This window comes from Cebus imitator, unplaced genomic scaffold (assembly GCF_001604975.1).
Source record: "Cebus imitator isolate Cc_AM_T3 unplaced genomic scaffold, Cebus_imitator-1.0 Scaffold253, whole genome shotgun sequence".
NCBI classification, from domain to species: domain Eukaryota; kingdom Metazoa; phylum Chordata; class Mammalia; order Primates; family Cebidae; genus Cebus; species Cebus imitator.
The window spans coordinates 1637672-1653424 of record NW_016107568.1 but is presented as its reverse complement, the minus strand read 5'-3'; the positions used below and the strand labels follow the sequence as shown (position 1 = coordinate 1653424).

Here is a 15753-nt window from a genome sequence, read left to right as displayed (position 1 = left end):
GTAGAGACGGGGTTTCACCATGTTGACCAGGATGGTCTCGATCTCTTGACCTCGTGATCCACCCGCCTTGGCCTCCCAAAGTGCTGGGATTACAGGCTTGAGCCACCGCGCCCGGCCAAGTTTCTTATTATTTTCAATATTAACCCCTTATCAGATGTATGGTTTGCAAATATTTTCTTCCATTCCATAGGTTGCCTCTCCACCCTGCTGATTATTTCCTTTGCTGTATAGAAACTTTTTTAGTTTGATGTAATCCCATTTGTCTATCTTGGCCTTCATTATCTATGCTTTATGGATTCTATCCAAAAATCATTGCCCCAACTAATATCAGGAAGCTTTTCTCCTATGTTTTTTTCTAGTGGTTTTGCAGTCTCAGTTGTTTCATTTAAGTCTTTAAATCATTTCGGGTTGATTTTTGTACTTGGTGTGAGATAAGGTCTAATTTCAATTTTCTGCATGTGGATATGCAGTTTTTTTAACACAATTTATTAAAAACACTATTCATTCTCCATTCATGTGCTCTTGGCAACATTGTCAAAATTGATCATCTAAAATGCATGTGTTTATTTCTGGACTTTCTATTCTTTTCCATTGCTCCATGTTTCTGTTTTAATGCCAGTACTATCCTGTTTTGATTACTATTGCTTCATAGTACATTTTGAAGTTAGGTAGTGTGATATCTCCAGCTTTGTTCTTTGCTGCTCATGATTGCTTTTGTTCTTAGGGATCTTTTGTGATTACATATACATTTTTTGGTGTTTTATATTTCTTTGAAGAATGTCATTGGTATTTAGATAGGAATTGCATTGAATCTGTAAATCACTTTGGCCATTATTGTCATTTTGACAGTAAACTCTCCCAATCTACAAATAAGGAATATCTTTTTATTTATTGGTGTTTTCTTCATTTTTTAATTTATGTTTCATAATATTCACTATATAAGTCTTTTACCACCTTGTTTAAGTTTACTCCTAAGTATTTATTTTTTGTAGACATTGTGAACAGGATTATGTTCTTTTTCAGGTCTTTCACTGCTGGTGTAGAGAATCACTACTGATTTTTGTATGTTGATTTGGTATATAGTTACATTACTGAATTTGTTTACTAGTTTTAACCTAGTTTGCTAGAGTCTTTAGGATTTTTTACATATAGAACCATGCTGTCTGCAAACAGGGACATATTTAGCTATTTCCTTTCCAATTTGGATGCTTTTTATTTCTTTCCCTTGCCTAATGACTCTGAGTAGAACTTCCATTAATACATTGAATAGAAGTAGTGAGAGTGAGCATCCTTGTCTTGTCCTTAATCTTAGAAAAAGCTTTTAACTCTTCACCATTAAGTGAGATGTTAGCTGTGGGTTTATCATATATGGTCTTTATTGTATGAGCTACATTCCTTCTATACCTAATTCATTGAGAGTTCATAATCATGAAACGATGGTGAACTTTATCAAATGCTTTCTCTGCATCTATCAAGTGATCATATAAATTTTGTTCTTTATTCTGTTAATGTGGTATTTCACATTTATAGATCTGTATGTTGAATTATCTTTGCATCCCTACCTTAAATCTCACTTTATCGTGACAATCTTTTTGACATGCTGTTGAGATTAGTTTGCTAGTGTTAATATTTTATTGATGCACCTATGTTCATCAGTGCTGTTGCCTATAATTTTAATTTGTTGAGGTGTCCCTATCTTTGTTATCAGGATTATGCTAGCCATGTAAAATAACTTTGGAAGTATTATCTCTTCTTCAATTTTTTGGAAGGGTTTTAGAAGGAGTGACATTAGTTCTTTTTTAAATGTTTGGTGGAATTCAGCAGTGAAGCCACAAGTCCTGGGCTTTTCTTTAATTAAATATTTTTTATTACTAATTTACCTCCTTACTCATTACTGGTCTATTCAGAGTTTCAATTTCTTCATCTTGGTGGGTTTTATGTATCCAGGAATGTACACATTTATTCTAGATTATCTACTTTGCTGGTATATAATTTGTCATTATAGTCTCTTCTCAAAATTGACAAACCTTTATCCAGACTAAGGAAAAAAAGAGAAAAAATGATTTTTCTGGTTAAGGTTTGTCTGGTAAAGGTTTGTCAATTTTATCTTTTTAAAAGACCAAATTTCAGGTTTGTTATATTTTTATTGTTTTTATAGTTTGTATTTAATTTAACAGCTCTGATCTTTATTTTTTCCTTCATTCTACTAATTTTGGGCTTAGTTTTTTCTTTTTATAGTTCCTTGAGATGTAACATTAGGTTGTTTAAGATCTTTCTTCTTCTTCAATGTAAATGTTTTGAAGTATCTTACAAGTTTTGGTATGTTGGGCTTCCATTTTTGCTGATCTCCACATATTTTTAAATTTCCATTTTAATTTCCTCTTTAATCCATCTGTTGTTCAGAAGTACGCAATTTAATTTTCATGCATTTGTGAATTTTCTAAAAGATCTCCTGTTATTAATTTCTAGTTTCATGCCATTTTGATCTGGAATGATAATTGATATGATTTCAATCTTCTTAGATTTATTACTATTTGCTTTGTGCTCTAACATTTGTCCTCTAGCATTTCCTGTAAGACAGCCCTGGTGGTGATAAATTCCTTCGGTTTTTGTTTGCCTGGCAAAGTTTTTAATCTCTCCATTCTTCACAAAACACAGCTTTTTTTGGGGGGGAACAGTATTTTTGCTTGACTCTTTTTTTCCTATAGAACAATTGAATATCATTCCACTCTCTCAGCCTATAAGTTTCTGCTGATAAATCTACTATTAGCCTTATTGGGACTCTGTCATATGTTATTTGCTTCTTTTCTCCTTTTGTTTTCAGAATCATCTTTTTCTTTGATTTTTGACAGTTTAATTAAAATTTATCTTATATTTCTGACTAGATTGAATCTTATCAAACACATTGAATGTTCCTATACCTGTATATTTTTCTTTCCCCAGATTTGGAAAGTATTCTATATTATTTCATCAGATAAACTTTCTATCCCTATCTGTTTCTCTCCTCTTTCTGGGACACACATGATGTGTAAATTGGTTCTCTTAATGATGTTCCATAATTCCCATAAGATTTCTTGACTTTTTCTCATTTTTTTTCCTTTTGTGTCTCTGACTCAGTAATTTCAAATGACATGCATTGATTCTTTATTCTACTTGATCAAATCTACTTTCCATTGTGTCCGTTGTGTCCTTTACATCCAGAATTTGTTGTTTTATTTTATGATTTCTATCTCTTTGTTGAACTTTCCATTTTGTTCATATATTATTTTTCTGATTCTTTTTAATCATCTATCTGTGTTCTCTTGTAGCTCACTGAACTTTTTAAAGACAATTATTTTAAATTCATTATCAGACAGTTCATAAAAAACCTTTATTTCTTTAGGGTCAGCTATTGGTGTTTGTTTTCTTTTTTTTTTTTTTTTTTTTTTTTTTTGTTTTTTTTTTTTTTTTCTTTGGTGGTATCATTTTTCTCAGATTGTTCTTGATTTTTAGGCTATCCATTATTATCTGCACATTTGAAAAGCAAGAAATTTATTGCAGTCCTTGCATACTGGCTTTATCTAGAAAACCCCTTTCCCAGTCATCCAGCAACTCTTGGTAGGGTGTCTGTTGTGGTTTGCAGGTAAACTTGTTGCTGAAGTCCTCAGGCAGGCTGGCCTGGTGCCTGTGTCAGCAGGTGGTAGGCCTGGTTCCTGGATCTGTACAGTTGGCCCTGAAGCCTGGATCTACTGGGGTAGATCTTTTCATTGGGTATGTGGGGATGAACATAAAGCCTATGTCTATAGGGGCATGCATAGAGGCTGTACAATGGGTGCTGGACTGAAGCCTGAGTCCACAGGGGCTGACATGGCTCTGAAGTGGGCATTGAGACTATGTCTGCAGGAAATGGCCAGGTTCTGGAATGGGCCTAGTATCTGGGTCTCCTGGGATGAGCTTGGAATCTGAGTCCATGGAGACTGTCCTGGTACTGGTGCAGGATTGGAGCCTGAATCTGGAGAAATGGGCCTGGGATCTTGGTAGATGGGAGCTGGCCTGGAGCCTGAGACTTCAGAGATGGTCCTAAAGCCTTGGTCGATGATGACCAGCCTAGCATCAGGGTCTACTGAAGTTGGCCTGTACCCTGGGTCTGATAGGGCACAACTGGGCCCTAAGTTTATTGGATCATGGGTCACAAAAACCAGCCTGGAGCCTGAAGCTGGCCTAGGGCTGGGGTGGGGTGGGGCCAGTCTGGAGCCTGAGACCATAGGTGCTAGACTGGTGCCTGGAGCCACAGGCACTGGTCAAAAACCTGGGGAATGACCTGGAGACTGGGTGTGTGAGTTCTGGCCTAGAACCTAGGTCATCAGGGGCTGGCATAGAGACTAGGTCCACAAAGGCTGGTCTGGGTCCTAGGGCTATAGGAACTAGATTGAAACCTAGGTCCAAAGAAGCAGTCCTAGATACTGGGTCTGTAGGCACCAGCCCATACTGGAGTCAACTGTGATGAGCCTGGACTCTGGGTCTACTGGAGCATGGGACCATAGGAACTGGCCTGTACAGTGGGGTGGCAGAAACTAGCCTAGCCTTAGGAAGGCCTGGAACCTGCATCTGCAGATGCTTGCCAGATACCCGGCTAAAGGGTTGGGCTAGGGGTGCTAACCTGGAACTGGGGTTGGCCTGAATTCTGGATTTGTGTGAGCCAACCTAGTTCTGGGCTAGTCTGGAACCTAGGGTAGACTTGGGAGTCTGCTACCACAGGGGCTAGCCCGGTGCTAGGCAGTTCTAGAGCCTTTATCCACAGGAGGCTGGATCTATGGATACTGGCCTGGTGACTAAAGTTATAGGGGCCAGCCTGGTCCTGGAGCTAGTCTGAAACCTGGAGTTATGGAGGCCAGCCTGGTCCTGGAAGCAGTCTGGAGCCTGGAGTCTCTGGCGCTGGCCTGGTCCCAGGAACAGTCTGACACCTAGGGCTCTGGGGTGGACCTGGCATTAGGATATATCCAGAAACCAAGTCCACCAGGAAAGACTGGATCCTGGGCTGTGGCATCTGGTCTGGCTCAGTCTGCAGGTACTGACCTGGAGTTTGGGGCCATATGGGCATACATATTACTGGATTTTACTGAAGTAGCCCCTGTGCTGGGGTCCAAGGCAAAATTCAGTGCCCAATTCCCTTTTCTTCTTCCACACAAAGGTTGTCTCTGTCTGTGCTTTGTTGCCTGATATTGTGGGTGGGGTGACACAGTAGTGTAAAATTGTTCTTCCTATGCTCTTCAATTCATCTTTTCTTATTTCTCTGCTACACTAAGATTCTGTAATCTTTCACCTGGTTTCCTTAGCTCTTGTGAAGGTATTTTTGTGCACAGTTATTTAAGTTGATGTTTCTGTGCAAGAATAAGTGCTGCAAAGTTCCATTTTGACATTTTGCTGATGTCCAGTTTTACGGCATCCAATCAGATTTCTGTATAATGATTTTCAAAGTGCCTCAGCAGCATCAGGATCAGGTATTCTGCTAATTTGGAAAGAAAGATGGCAGATCTTATGTTAAATGATCTTATCAAACACATACATATATACACACAATAATAATAAATAGAGCAGACAAAACTTTTGGAGGTGATAAATATATTTATGGCATACGTTGTGGTCATGGTTTCATGAGTATGTATTCATCTTTATATTGATTAGGTTTTATACATTAAACACATACAGCTTTTATATGTTAATTATACCTCAAACAAGTAGTTCTACAAAAAACAAAGAAAGTTAAAGACAATAGAAGAAAAATACTTGTTGGGCTCTTTCTCCATGAAGTATGACTTGTATATCAGATTTCTGATGGTTATTGAATCTTCCAGATTTTCTGACGATAAGTATAATAAGACAAATAATATGTTGGGCTAGAAAAGACAAAAATACATATTTGAGGATGAATCAATCAAATTTTCCCCTAACATAATGGGACTTGTTGTTCAAGCTATTCAAGCCAGTACCAGGCTAGAGGGAGAGAAAAGTTTCCAGATCAAATATTTGTGTAAATTAATTCAACTAAAGTCTCAAGTAGAAGAAACTTATTATGAGATATGTGGAGTCACAATATTCAAAATTCATCACAAATTGGGAACCAGCACCCTACAAAACAAAGAACAATGGCTTTGGATTCAGAACATCTGGGTTCTGGTCTCAGTTTTGCACATGCAATCATGTGTCCACTTTCCAGGACTTATTTTCTTGAGACTAGACAATGTCTAATGAACCTCCTGTCTGATTCTCCTCTCTTACAGGAAGTTAGGCAGGTGCTCAGATGAGCTTTTTGGTCACAAAAGATGAAGGAAGAAGGCATCGGGTGTCTTTCTTAACCACAGTTTCAGGACATGGATTTAGAGAATGCATTAGCAGGAATTAAGCAAATAATGAAAGCTGAATTTGAGGTAGAAAAATAGGAAACAGAAGATGAAAGAATCAGGGAAGAAAATATTTAAGAGCAATGAAGAGTCCCCTATTGCTTTGTAGTATAGTCAAAATTTTTATTTTTCTCTTCTTTAGACTCTAAGAGGACTAGAGCACATCAGAGGGCTTTAGAGCTTTAAAATGTTCTAGGATGCCCCAAGCCAAGAAAGCATGTCCCACATCTTCCCAATTCCCTGATCTAGCTAAAACCATATACCACTTCCTGATTTCTCAGGAGGCATTGAAACTTCATCACCAACCCAGAACAGCTCCAGAAACCCCCATCCTTTTCTGGGATTTATTTAAATTGATGCTATCAGTCTTTTTGATCCAAAAGAACCTGTGTTTATTTGGCTCTTCCATGCCATGCCACCAGCCACCAGTCAGTTAAAACATATTTCCTTTGCTACAGAGAGGTGCAACCACATCTAAAGTCACCGTCAGTTCAAGGTCCTCTAACTGGGTGAACAACCCCTTCCTGAGAGCTTGGATGTGCAGAATCTGCTCAATCACCAAAGCTCCTGAATTAAGAGTTAGGGTCCTCCTTTGGACTATCAAGATGAACTTCATTAGGAATTCTGAGATAAAGCAAATATTTCAGGGGAACCCCAGGTCCCAGTGTCCAGCTGTCATATCAGAAGCCATTAAAAAAACTTTTTCCCTAGAAAGACTTCCGGTATAAAAAAATGTTCCCAAGATTTGAGAGTATGAAAGTCTCTTGGTGAGTTTCCTGGTAAACAGAAATCAGGAACGTGCTGCTACACAGAAGAGATGTACAAGCATCTAGTCACTGCCTCTAGATAACTTTGAAAGAATTTTATATTATAACTTGGATTGGGATAGAGTGATTCTTTGACTTTTAGGTCTCTCCAAAGTCCTCCAAAAGATGTTGCAAAGGCAAGCCTCCTCAGAATCCCTAGGAAGCTTTCAGATTTTATGAATAGGTGCCAACAGCTATCAGATGTCTTCCTAAGATGGCTGCTGCATCCTAATTTCACATTGCTAAAGGTGAATGAAGGCCATTGATATGAAAGAAGCATCCCAGAGACCCTTAACACATTGTGAGAATATGCAGAGGGTGGGGCTGCACCACCCTCCCACAGACACTCAGCCACGCAGTCCCCATTCCCTGCCATGAGCAAGAGCTTCAGAGTCTCACAGGGGTGCCTATGCAAACTTGAGGCAGATTGGACCTAGCACTGGCACTGGAATTGAAACCTACCCTGTAGTCCCATAGATCGTTTTCTTTTGTATGAACACAGAATTTGATCCTTTGGTCTTGAAGCTTTAAACTTCCATTTATTTTATATGAATTTCTTCCTTAGTAAAGGACTCCTAGATCCCTCAAAAAGTATCAAAGAACTAAAACCAGGAGCATTGCAGAGAGATTAGGGGAGCACTTGTAATTTTTAATAGGATGGTCAAAGGAGGCCTCATTGAGCAGGTGGCTTTTATATGAAGATTTAGAGAAGGAAATTGAGTTTTCTATAGGTCTAATGAGACGACAGAATGCAGGCAGAAGAAAAAGGACAGCCAAGTGCCTGAAGCAGAGAAGCTAAAGAGAGTGAGGTTGGGGTTGTGACTGGAGGGATATCAGGGAGGTGACTGGAGGCTAAGTCATGGAGAACTTAAAGGGCTGTTATAAGGAATTTATATCTCTTTCTCTGAATGATATTGGGAGTTACTGCAGGAGTTGCACAAAGGAATGACAAAATCTGCCTTTTTTTTAAAAAGTAGCGTTTTGGTTTTCCATTGAGAAAAGACGAAAGACTTTCTCCATCAAGAAAAGACTGCCAAAAACTGTGAAGCATCTAAAAGTTTACCCTGCTTGGTGCACAATTTCATAAATGCTAGCAGACGACACAAGCCTCCTGGGTCAAAGACAGTATTTTATGACTCATTCAGCAGGCAGAATTATTGCTGTGTTTGTGTCAGTCCTTCTTGCTCCACAAGTCCTACAGAGGAAATACAGAAAGGCAGATTAATGTTGCAATGCAATAGATGTGTGTTGCAGCCAAGGAGCCCTGAATTTAGGGAACCTAGATGTTTTATAATGAACTCCAAGCAAACCTGTCTGAGCTTTACTCCAGAGGAAGACATTGTCTTTCTTACAAGGAACAGTAAGCAAACCTGCCCTCTGCTTCAGAAGAAAGCAATTATCTCCAGCTTCCAAGCTGTCCTCTTTTCAAACATCCTTGAAAAGATAGGAGCAAAGTCTGTCAATGTCTCTGCTCATAAAACATGCAGAAATGTGAGAGGCCATGAAGAATTTTCTCCCAACCAGAATTAGCAGGATGTCATAATGGATTGGATGTAAAGTGAGAGGGGAAAAGACACTTAAGAATAAATCCAAGAGTTTTTATTTGAACAGGTGAAAAGAAGGAGTTGCCATCAACTAAGTTGAGAAAAACTACAGGTGAACTAGGCTGGGTGGAGAGGGTGGATAAGGAATTTGATGTAGGACATAATGAGTTTGAGATGGCAATTGGATGGAATCCAAGAGATGTCAACCAGGCCATTAGATATATGTCTTGAGTTTGGAAAAGAGTTTGAGTTATAAGGTAAACTACTAGTCATTGGCATGTAGATTGCCTTTAAAGCCATGGGACCAATTGGGATCACCAGAGAGTAAGTGTGGAGGGCCAATGATTAAAATCTGAAGTAATCTAAAATTAAGAAATGTGAGAGAGAAGAAGGGTCCACAGAACAGACTGAGAAGAAGTAATCAAGGAAGTTAAAGGAAAACCAAGACAGTGTGTTGTCTTGGAAACCAAGTGAAGAAATTCCATTCAAAAATGATCTATTCAGATGAGAAGCAATAATGGACCATTGGATTTAATAACATAGAGACCATTGATGGCTTTAAAAAGTGTTTCAGTAGAATGATAGTGGCAAAAACCCCATTAAATAAGATTAGGAGGGGGATTGGAGATAGCATGTATAGACAATCCTTTCAATGAATTTTGCTACAAAGTGTTAAAGCAAACTAAATATGGCCCAAAAAGGACTCTGTACTTCTACATTTGAGTCCCTGTGGGTGAACTGTAACCTAGCTTAATAGACAAAATTGAGAACCTAATTTAGTAGTGTGCACCTGGAATAGTACTTGAATGTTGGTCAATCCCAGCAGCCATATATTTCAACCACTCATAGAATGCTGGATGTTAAAACTGTGTTCAAATAAGGCAAACGCCCAGTTGTAACCAGTCTCACTGTTTCTGTACCTCACTTCCGGTCCTGTATTATCACTTTACCTTTTTTTGTCTATAAATTTGTTTTGACCACGAGACACCCCTGGAGCCTCTGTGAATCTGCTGTGATTCTGGGGGGGTGCCAGGTTCACGAATTGTTTATTGCTCAATTAAACTCCTTTAAATTTAACTCAGCTGAAGTTTTTCTTTTATCAGGTGTCAGAAGCAGGATCTGAAGTGGACTTTCTGGTAACCCCCAAGAGTGCTGAGTGAACACAGAAGGCACCTGCAGGATCCTCTTGTGCCCGTTGATCTCTCAGAGTAGTTGAGGCTTACAGGTAAGCTCCCACTCAAATATCGGAACTTCACACATTTGTGTTTTGAGCTCTCTGAGTTTCTTTCAGCAAATTTCTGATTCAGAATGGGTTTGGAGTTGCAACAGAGACACGAATTTGATCTGGGAATTGACTGGCTTGGATCCACTTAGAGGCCTCTTACATCTGACCGGGTCAGAAAAGAACTGGTAGTAAGCAGTAATGTTGCAGGAGTTATAAATTTTGGCTTTTGAAAATTCACAGGGATTTTTGTGATTTACACCTTTGTTTCATTTTTCTTATGCGCCAAGGTAGGAAAAATCTTAACTTAATCAAGAGAACCTGAGAGTAAAGCCAGTATTTTAGGTAAAAGTGGGATCCTTAATTTCTGGCAAACAGTTCCTTCTGGGTTATACATTAGGTCTGGGAGGCAGCAAAGTCACAGAAACAGCAAAATCTTACTAAAGATAACTTACAGTGGAACATTCCGAATGAACAACAATGCACTGATGTATATTTTAAAAAGAGGGCTCTCAGTAAAGTCCCATTTGGCTAAGAAAGGGTTTGGCACTATGGAATGTCAACTGCTATTCTCTTTGGAATAATCTGCCTTGCACTCTTTTTGACAGCTGTGGGTGGTGTTGAGGTGCATGGCAATACATTCAAGCTTATGTACAAGGCATTTGAGGTCAGGCATGGAAAAATACTGAGGCACTCTGTGTATGTTATTTGTGCATGAAAATGAAACTCCATGACCCTGAAAACAGGACAGGGAGTGGAGTGTGTGGTGTGAAAAGAAACACTGAAAACAGCCTCCTGAGAATGCGGTTTGAGTGTTGTACAAGGTCACAGGTGCCTCAGTAACCGACCTCAAATGGCCATCTAGTGGATGTTTGTAGTTAATAGTCGGCGCCATTCTCAGAAGAATTGCTTCCCACCCTTCTCAGCTGGAGTTGTCCAACAACTCATTCTTGGGGTTCACTGCAAACTATACGCTTTGCAGGTGATTGGATTGGGCATGCACAGAATGGTGGGACATGGGGAGCTTTTTCCTCCCCACTAAAAAAAAAAAAAAAGGAAAATTTGATAGGTGATGGGACTGCTGGGAAAAAAGAAAGAAAAATAGCGTTTCTTTTGTGTTCATAATTCTTATCTTTAACTATGTGGTTCCATTGCCTTCTATGTTTTTTTCAAACTTGCATAAAAATAAAAATATGTCAATGGTACTAAAGAAAATTCTGAAATAGGAAATAAATCACACATACTTTCACCACCCAAAAACAATTTATATGTTTATTCCCTTTAAGTCCTTGTCCACATGCATACACATTTTTGGTAGATATGTACAAGTTACTTTTCTTTTTTACCCATTATTTATTATAATTGCTTTTCTATAGTCTTCACAACGACTACTGACTGACTGTGTGCTACTCATATTTACTATCATTCACAAATTTATTCTTTTTCTTCAGTGGACTTTAAACTTATTTTCCATATAAAATGGAAAATTATTCCAGTTAAGGAATGAAATTCTGACACATGATGATACAACATTAAGTGAACCTTGAAAACATTATGCTAAATGAAATAAGCCAGACCCCAAAGGACAAATATTGTAAGATTCCATTTATATGAAGTACCTAGAATAGGCAAATTTCTAGAAACATAAAGTAAAATAAAAGTTACCAGGGGCTAGGAAGAGAAGGAATTAGTAACTGTGTTTTAATGGGTACAGTTTATGTTTGGGATGACAAAAACGTTCTGGAAATGGATAGTGGTAATCCTTGTAGAGCATTGTGAATATACATGATGCTGCTGAGTTGTACCCTTAAAAATAGTTAAATGGTAAGTTTTCCTTTATGTGTACTTTAAAACAATTTTTTAAAAGAGTGTGGGGAGGGGTCTACCAAGGCTTTTAGCAGGTTCCTGATTTAGAAAAGAAATGTTGATGGTAAGAATATGGGTAGAGAAAAATTTTGGGGGGTAGATGTTAGAAGGTGAGGCCGTGGTGGGGTCATAAGAACAATATTAAGTGCAAGGACAAAGGGATTCTGAACTAAGGTCATTGCAAGGGGATGGAGTGGGGAATGGATAGGAGAGGTATTTGGGATAAAGATGTGGCACCTGATAGGTGTAGGGGTTGATCGCATGTATTAGCCCAGGCTACAATGTTCTCAGGACAAATAATATACAAGTTGTTTGTTTTGTTTTGTTTTGTTTTGTTTTGTTTTGTTTTGTTTTGTAGGTAGTGATATAGCATGGTAGATCTTGAATTAAAACTTCTAAAATCTTGACCAAAAACTCAAAAGAGGAGACCATAGTAAAACACATGGGTAAGGGCAATTTTAGTTAAATCAGGTGAAAAACAGAGCAAAGAAAGCACTTGGAGGTGGGGGAAAAAAAGACCAGCTTTTTTGACAGCTATAAGAACAGCAGAGTCAGACACGAGATAGGCACATGTCAGAGATCCAGTTCTATTTACTAAAAGTTCCTCGAGTATTCCAATGTTCTGAAATTCTAAGCTCTTGCAAAATGATGCTTTTGTTTAAACATTGCTTCATCTAGCTACAGAACATAGTTTAACTTTGAGGCCTTTGACCCAAGAGAAGACAAAATCTGTTTCACCTTGTCTATTATTTAACATATATTTGGGACTATTTCACCTTCATGGATACAAAATTTCAAACATCTGTATTAACTAATTTGCTAATGACTGTTTCAAATAACTGATATGTGGGTTCTTTCTCTTACATTAATTAACTTTGTAAGTTCTTTACATTTTTTATTATTTTTACGTCATTGGATATAATCGCTAAATTTATACATGACATTGATTAATATAAAATCAATTTAAAAAATAACGTATGTTAAATATTGTTCTTACTTTATGCCAGGTATAATGCTACACATTTTATATGTATTACATTGTGTAATCTCATTACTCTGGAAATTTTAATTTCCAGTTCCAAAGCAGTGAGAAAACACTTAGAGTTTCTGATTGGTTAAGCAAGTTAGCAAAGAAGTAGGAGGCAGAACTAAAATTTGAAACCAGCCTAAGCTTTGAACCTATCAGTTGTGATGATAACCCTTCTCCAAGTTATTGGTAAATTACTGGCACATTTCTAAGAATTCTGAATGTTATTTCAACAGAAGTTTATAGATAGGTGTCAAAATTTTTCCATGTTTTCTTTTTTGCAATCAAACTGAAACGACTTCCAAAATGGCCATAGGTCTGAAATATTTAGCCCTAAGAAACTAAATACATAAAATATTTGCCAATTCCTGCTCTTAAGTTTTCCAGTCACAACTGTTCTTAGAGGGCTGATATTTTCTATTCCAGATGAAAGACTTCTCAGGCACCTGATGACCAAATTACAGGAAAAAGGTTATGATGATGGTGGTGGTAGAGTGTTCTACTACAGGCATTCGGGAACCTCACAGAACTCTTAATATTCACTTTTAATTCATTCCACCAGAGAGGCAGGGCATGGGTTTTGGAGCCATTCATATATGGTTTCAAAATCTGACTTTGGCATTTATCTCTGTAAGAACTTGAGAAATGTTCTTAGTCTCTCTGAGCTTTGGTGTATTCAGAATGAGGATGATACTAACAGTAACTACATCATGAGTGCTATTTGAATGGAGATGTATAAAGTGCATCTTAAATTCATTTGGTCTCTTAACATTTTCCCTTCACTTCTTATCTTTTCAGAGTTTCTTCTTGAAGGACTCAAGGACTGAAGCATCCCACAAAATGATCCTACTGAATAATTCCCAGAAGCTGCTGGCCCTATACAAATCCTTAGCCAGGAGCATCCCTGAGTCCCTGAAGGTCAGGGAATAGTGGGAGGTCGGGGCATGGGAGGAAGGGTGTTGAGGATGAGTAAATAGCAGGCTCGTGATTCTGGTCCTTCCTGACTTTCTGCAGAAGGTTGAAGCTGGGAAACAGGATGAGGTTGGGGATGAAGGAGGCATGTCAAGAGCTGCTACTTCTCCTTGGGAAGAGGCAGCTAGGCCCACTCTGCAGGTTTTGTCATTCATTTGGAGAGGCGGTGGAGAATGGTGACTACAAGCATAGTGTTGGAGCCAGACTGGATGGATATGCATTCCTAGGCTGCCATTTTCTAGTCGCATGGCTTTGTGCATGTTTCTTTACCTTTCTATGCCTTTACCTTTGATCTTTTCATCAATGAAATGGGAATAATATTAGCACCTACTTCTTAAAATTGTTGTGGACACTAAATAAATCCACACAATGTAAGTTTTAAGAGCACTGCCAAGTGCCCAGCTAGTGCACAGTAGCTCTTTGGTATCACAAGGACACCTACTTGTGAGTTCTACCTGCTTGCTGGTGACTTCACGTCCATCAGTATTGTCCTGGAGATGCTGCTCATTTCACCGTCACTGACTTTGTCCCAGTACCATCTCTTAACCTCCGTTTTTCTCTTCCTCTTCACATCCAAATCCCCATCTCTGGACATCTTAACCTCTCCTATTCCTTTCCATCTCTCCTTCAGGTGTATGGCTCTGTGTATCACATCAATCATGGGAACCCCTTCAACCTGGAGGTGCTGGTGGACTCCTGGCCCGAGTATCAGATGGTTATTATCCGGCCTCAAAAATGGGTATGCACACAGTCAGGCACTGGAGGAGCCAGGCTGGTACAAAGGGCCTGAGGAACTAACCAGTTCAGACACCAGGGCTGCTTATAGGGTGAAAGGAAATGTGCGTATTTTAAAACACTCCTTCAGTACTTGGCAACTTGCATGAGTGTCACGTGTTCCTACCCTTCCTGTAAAGCACAGGATTCATCTGGGAAAGAGGGTGGAGGGGGAAGGAGAAGAAAAGGTCAAGGCTGACACTCACAGATTAAGATGGCTTTGAGATGGCAGGGATCACCTGCAGGGGCTGAAAGGAGGCCAATTTACAGGGAAAGTTGGGTGTCTGAGATACCAGAACATCGACTTAGAAACAAAAACCAAAGCAGAAGCCTACTAGTAAAAATTACCTCTCAGGGCTGGGCATGGTGTCTTATACCTGTAATCCCAGCACTTTGGGAGGACAAGGCAGGAGGATCACTTGAGGCCAGGAGTTAGAGACCAGCCTGTGCAAATAGTGAGACCTCATCTCTACAAAAAATAAACAAAATTACCAGGGTGTGGTGGCACATGCCTATAGTCCTAACTACTCAGGAGGCTGAGGCAGGAGGATGGTTTGAGCCCCAGAAAATCAAGGCTGCAGTGAGCCAAGATCACACCACTGTACTCCAGCCTGGGCAACAGGGTTAGACCCTGTTTGTTTTTTTTTTATTGTTTCTCAGGAACCAGGGAAGTGACTCATAACTACTGTTTATCAACTATGTAGAAGCACTTCTCTTGTTAGTGAATGTCACCATCAGAACAATCTTATGAAGTGAGCATTAATATCTCCAGCTTAGAGATAAGGAAATGACACTGAGAAATATTAAGTTATGTAGCTGCTGGATACCAGATATTAAAGCATTGCCAAATCTGAATTCAAGTTCAGTGGACTCTGCCAGTTTTACTAGCTATGTAACCACAGGCCTTTCTCTGAGTTTCATCATCTGTTAAAATGAGAAAAATAAGAGGACCTTCTTCAGAGGATTACACAAGGTTTAAATGAGATACTGTATATCAAAGACAGTACATAGCACATAATTGTAGATCATATTTATCATAATTAGCCATATTGGCTGAGGACACACACAAAGAATAAACAAGCTGAAATATTAATACAAACCTAGGTCTATTTTTTGCCCTAAAGACTTCCCCTTTGTGTGTGTGTGTGTGTGTTTCATGCAC

General features: G+C 38.9%; 1 protein-coding gene across 3 annotated transcripts in view; it reads left to right on the top strand.

Annotated features, from left to right (window-relative positions):
- The window catches only part of GLYATL1 (glycine-N-acyltransferase like 1), a 38349-nt gene that overhangs the window by 11846 nt on the left and 10750 nt on the right, over window positions 1-15753 (top strand). For 2 of the 3 annotated variants that reach the window (XM_017498908.2, XM_017498906.2), the window contains exons 2-4: window positions 9834-9955; window positions 13644-13763; window positions 14449-14552. In XM_017498908.2, coding sequence (XP_017354397.1) covers window positions 13686-13763; window positions 14449-14552 — 182 coding nt within the window. In that variant the 5' untranslated portion in view covers window positions 9834-9955; window positions 13644-13685. The remainder of the gene's footprint in view (window positions 1-9833; window positions 9956-13643; window positions 13764-14448; window positions 14553-15753) is intronic. The other variant, XM_017498909.2, reaches the window with a different exon arrangement.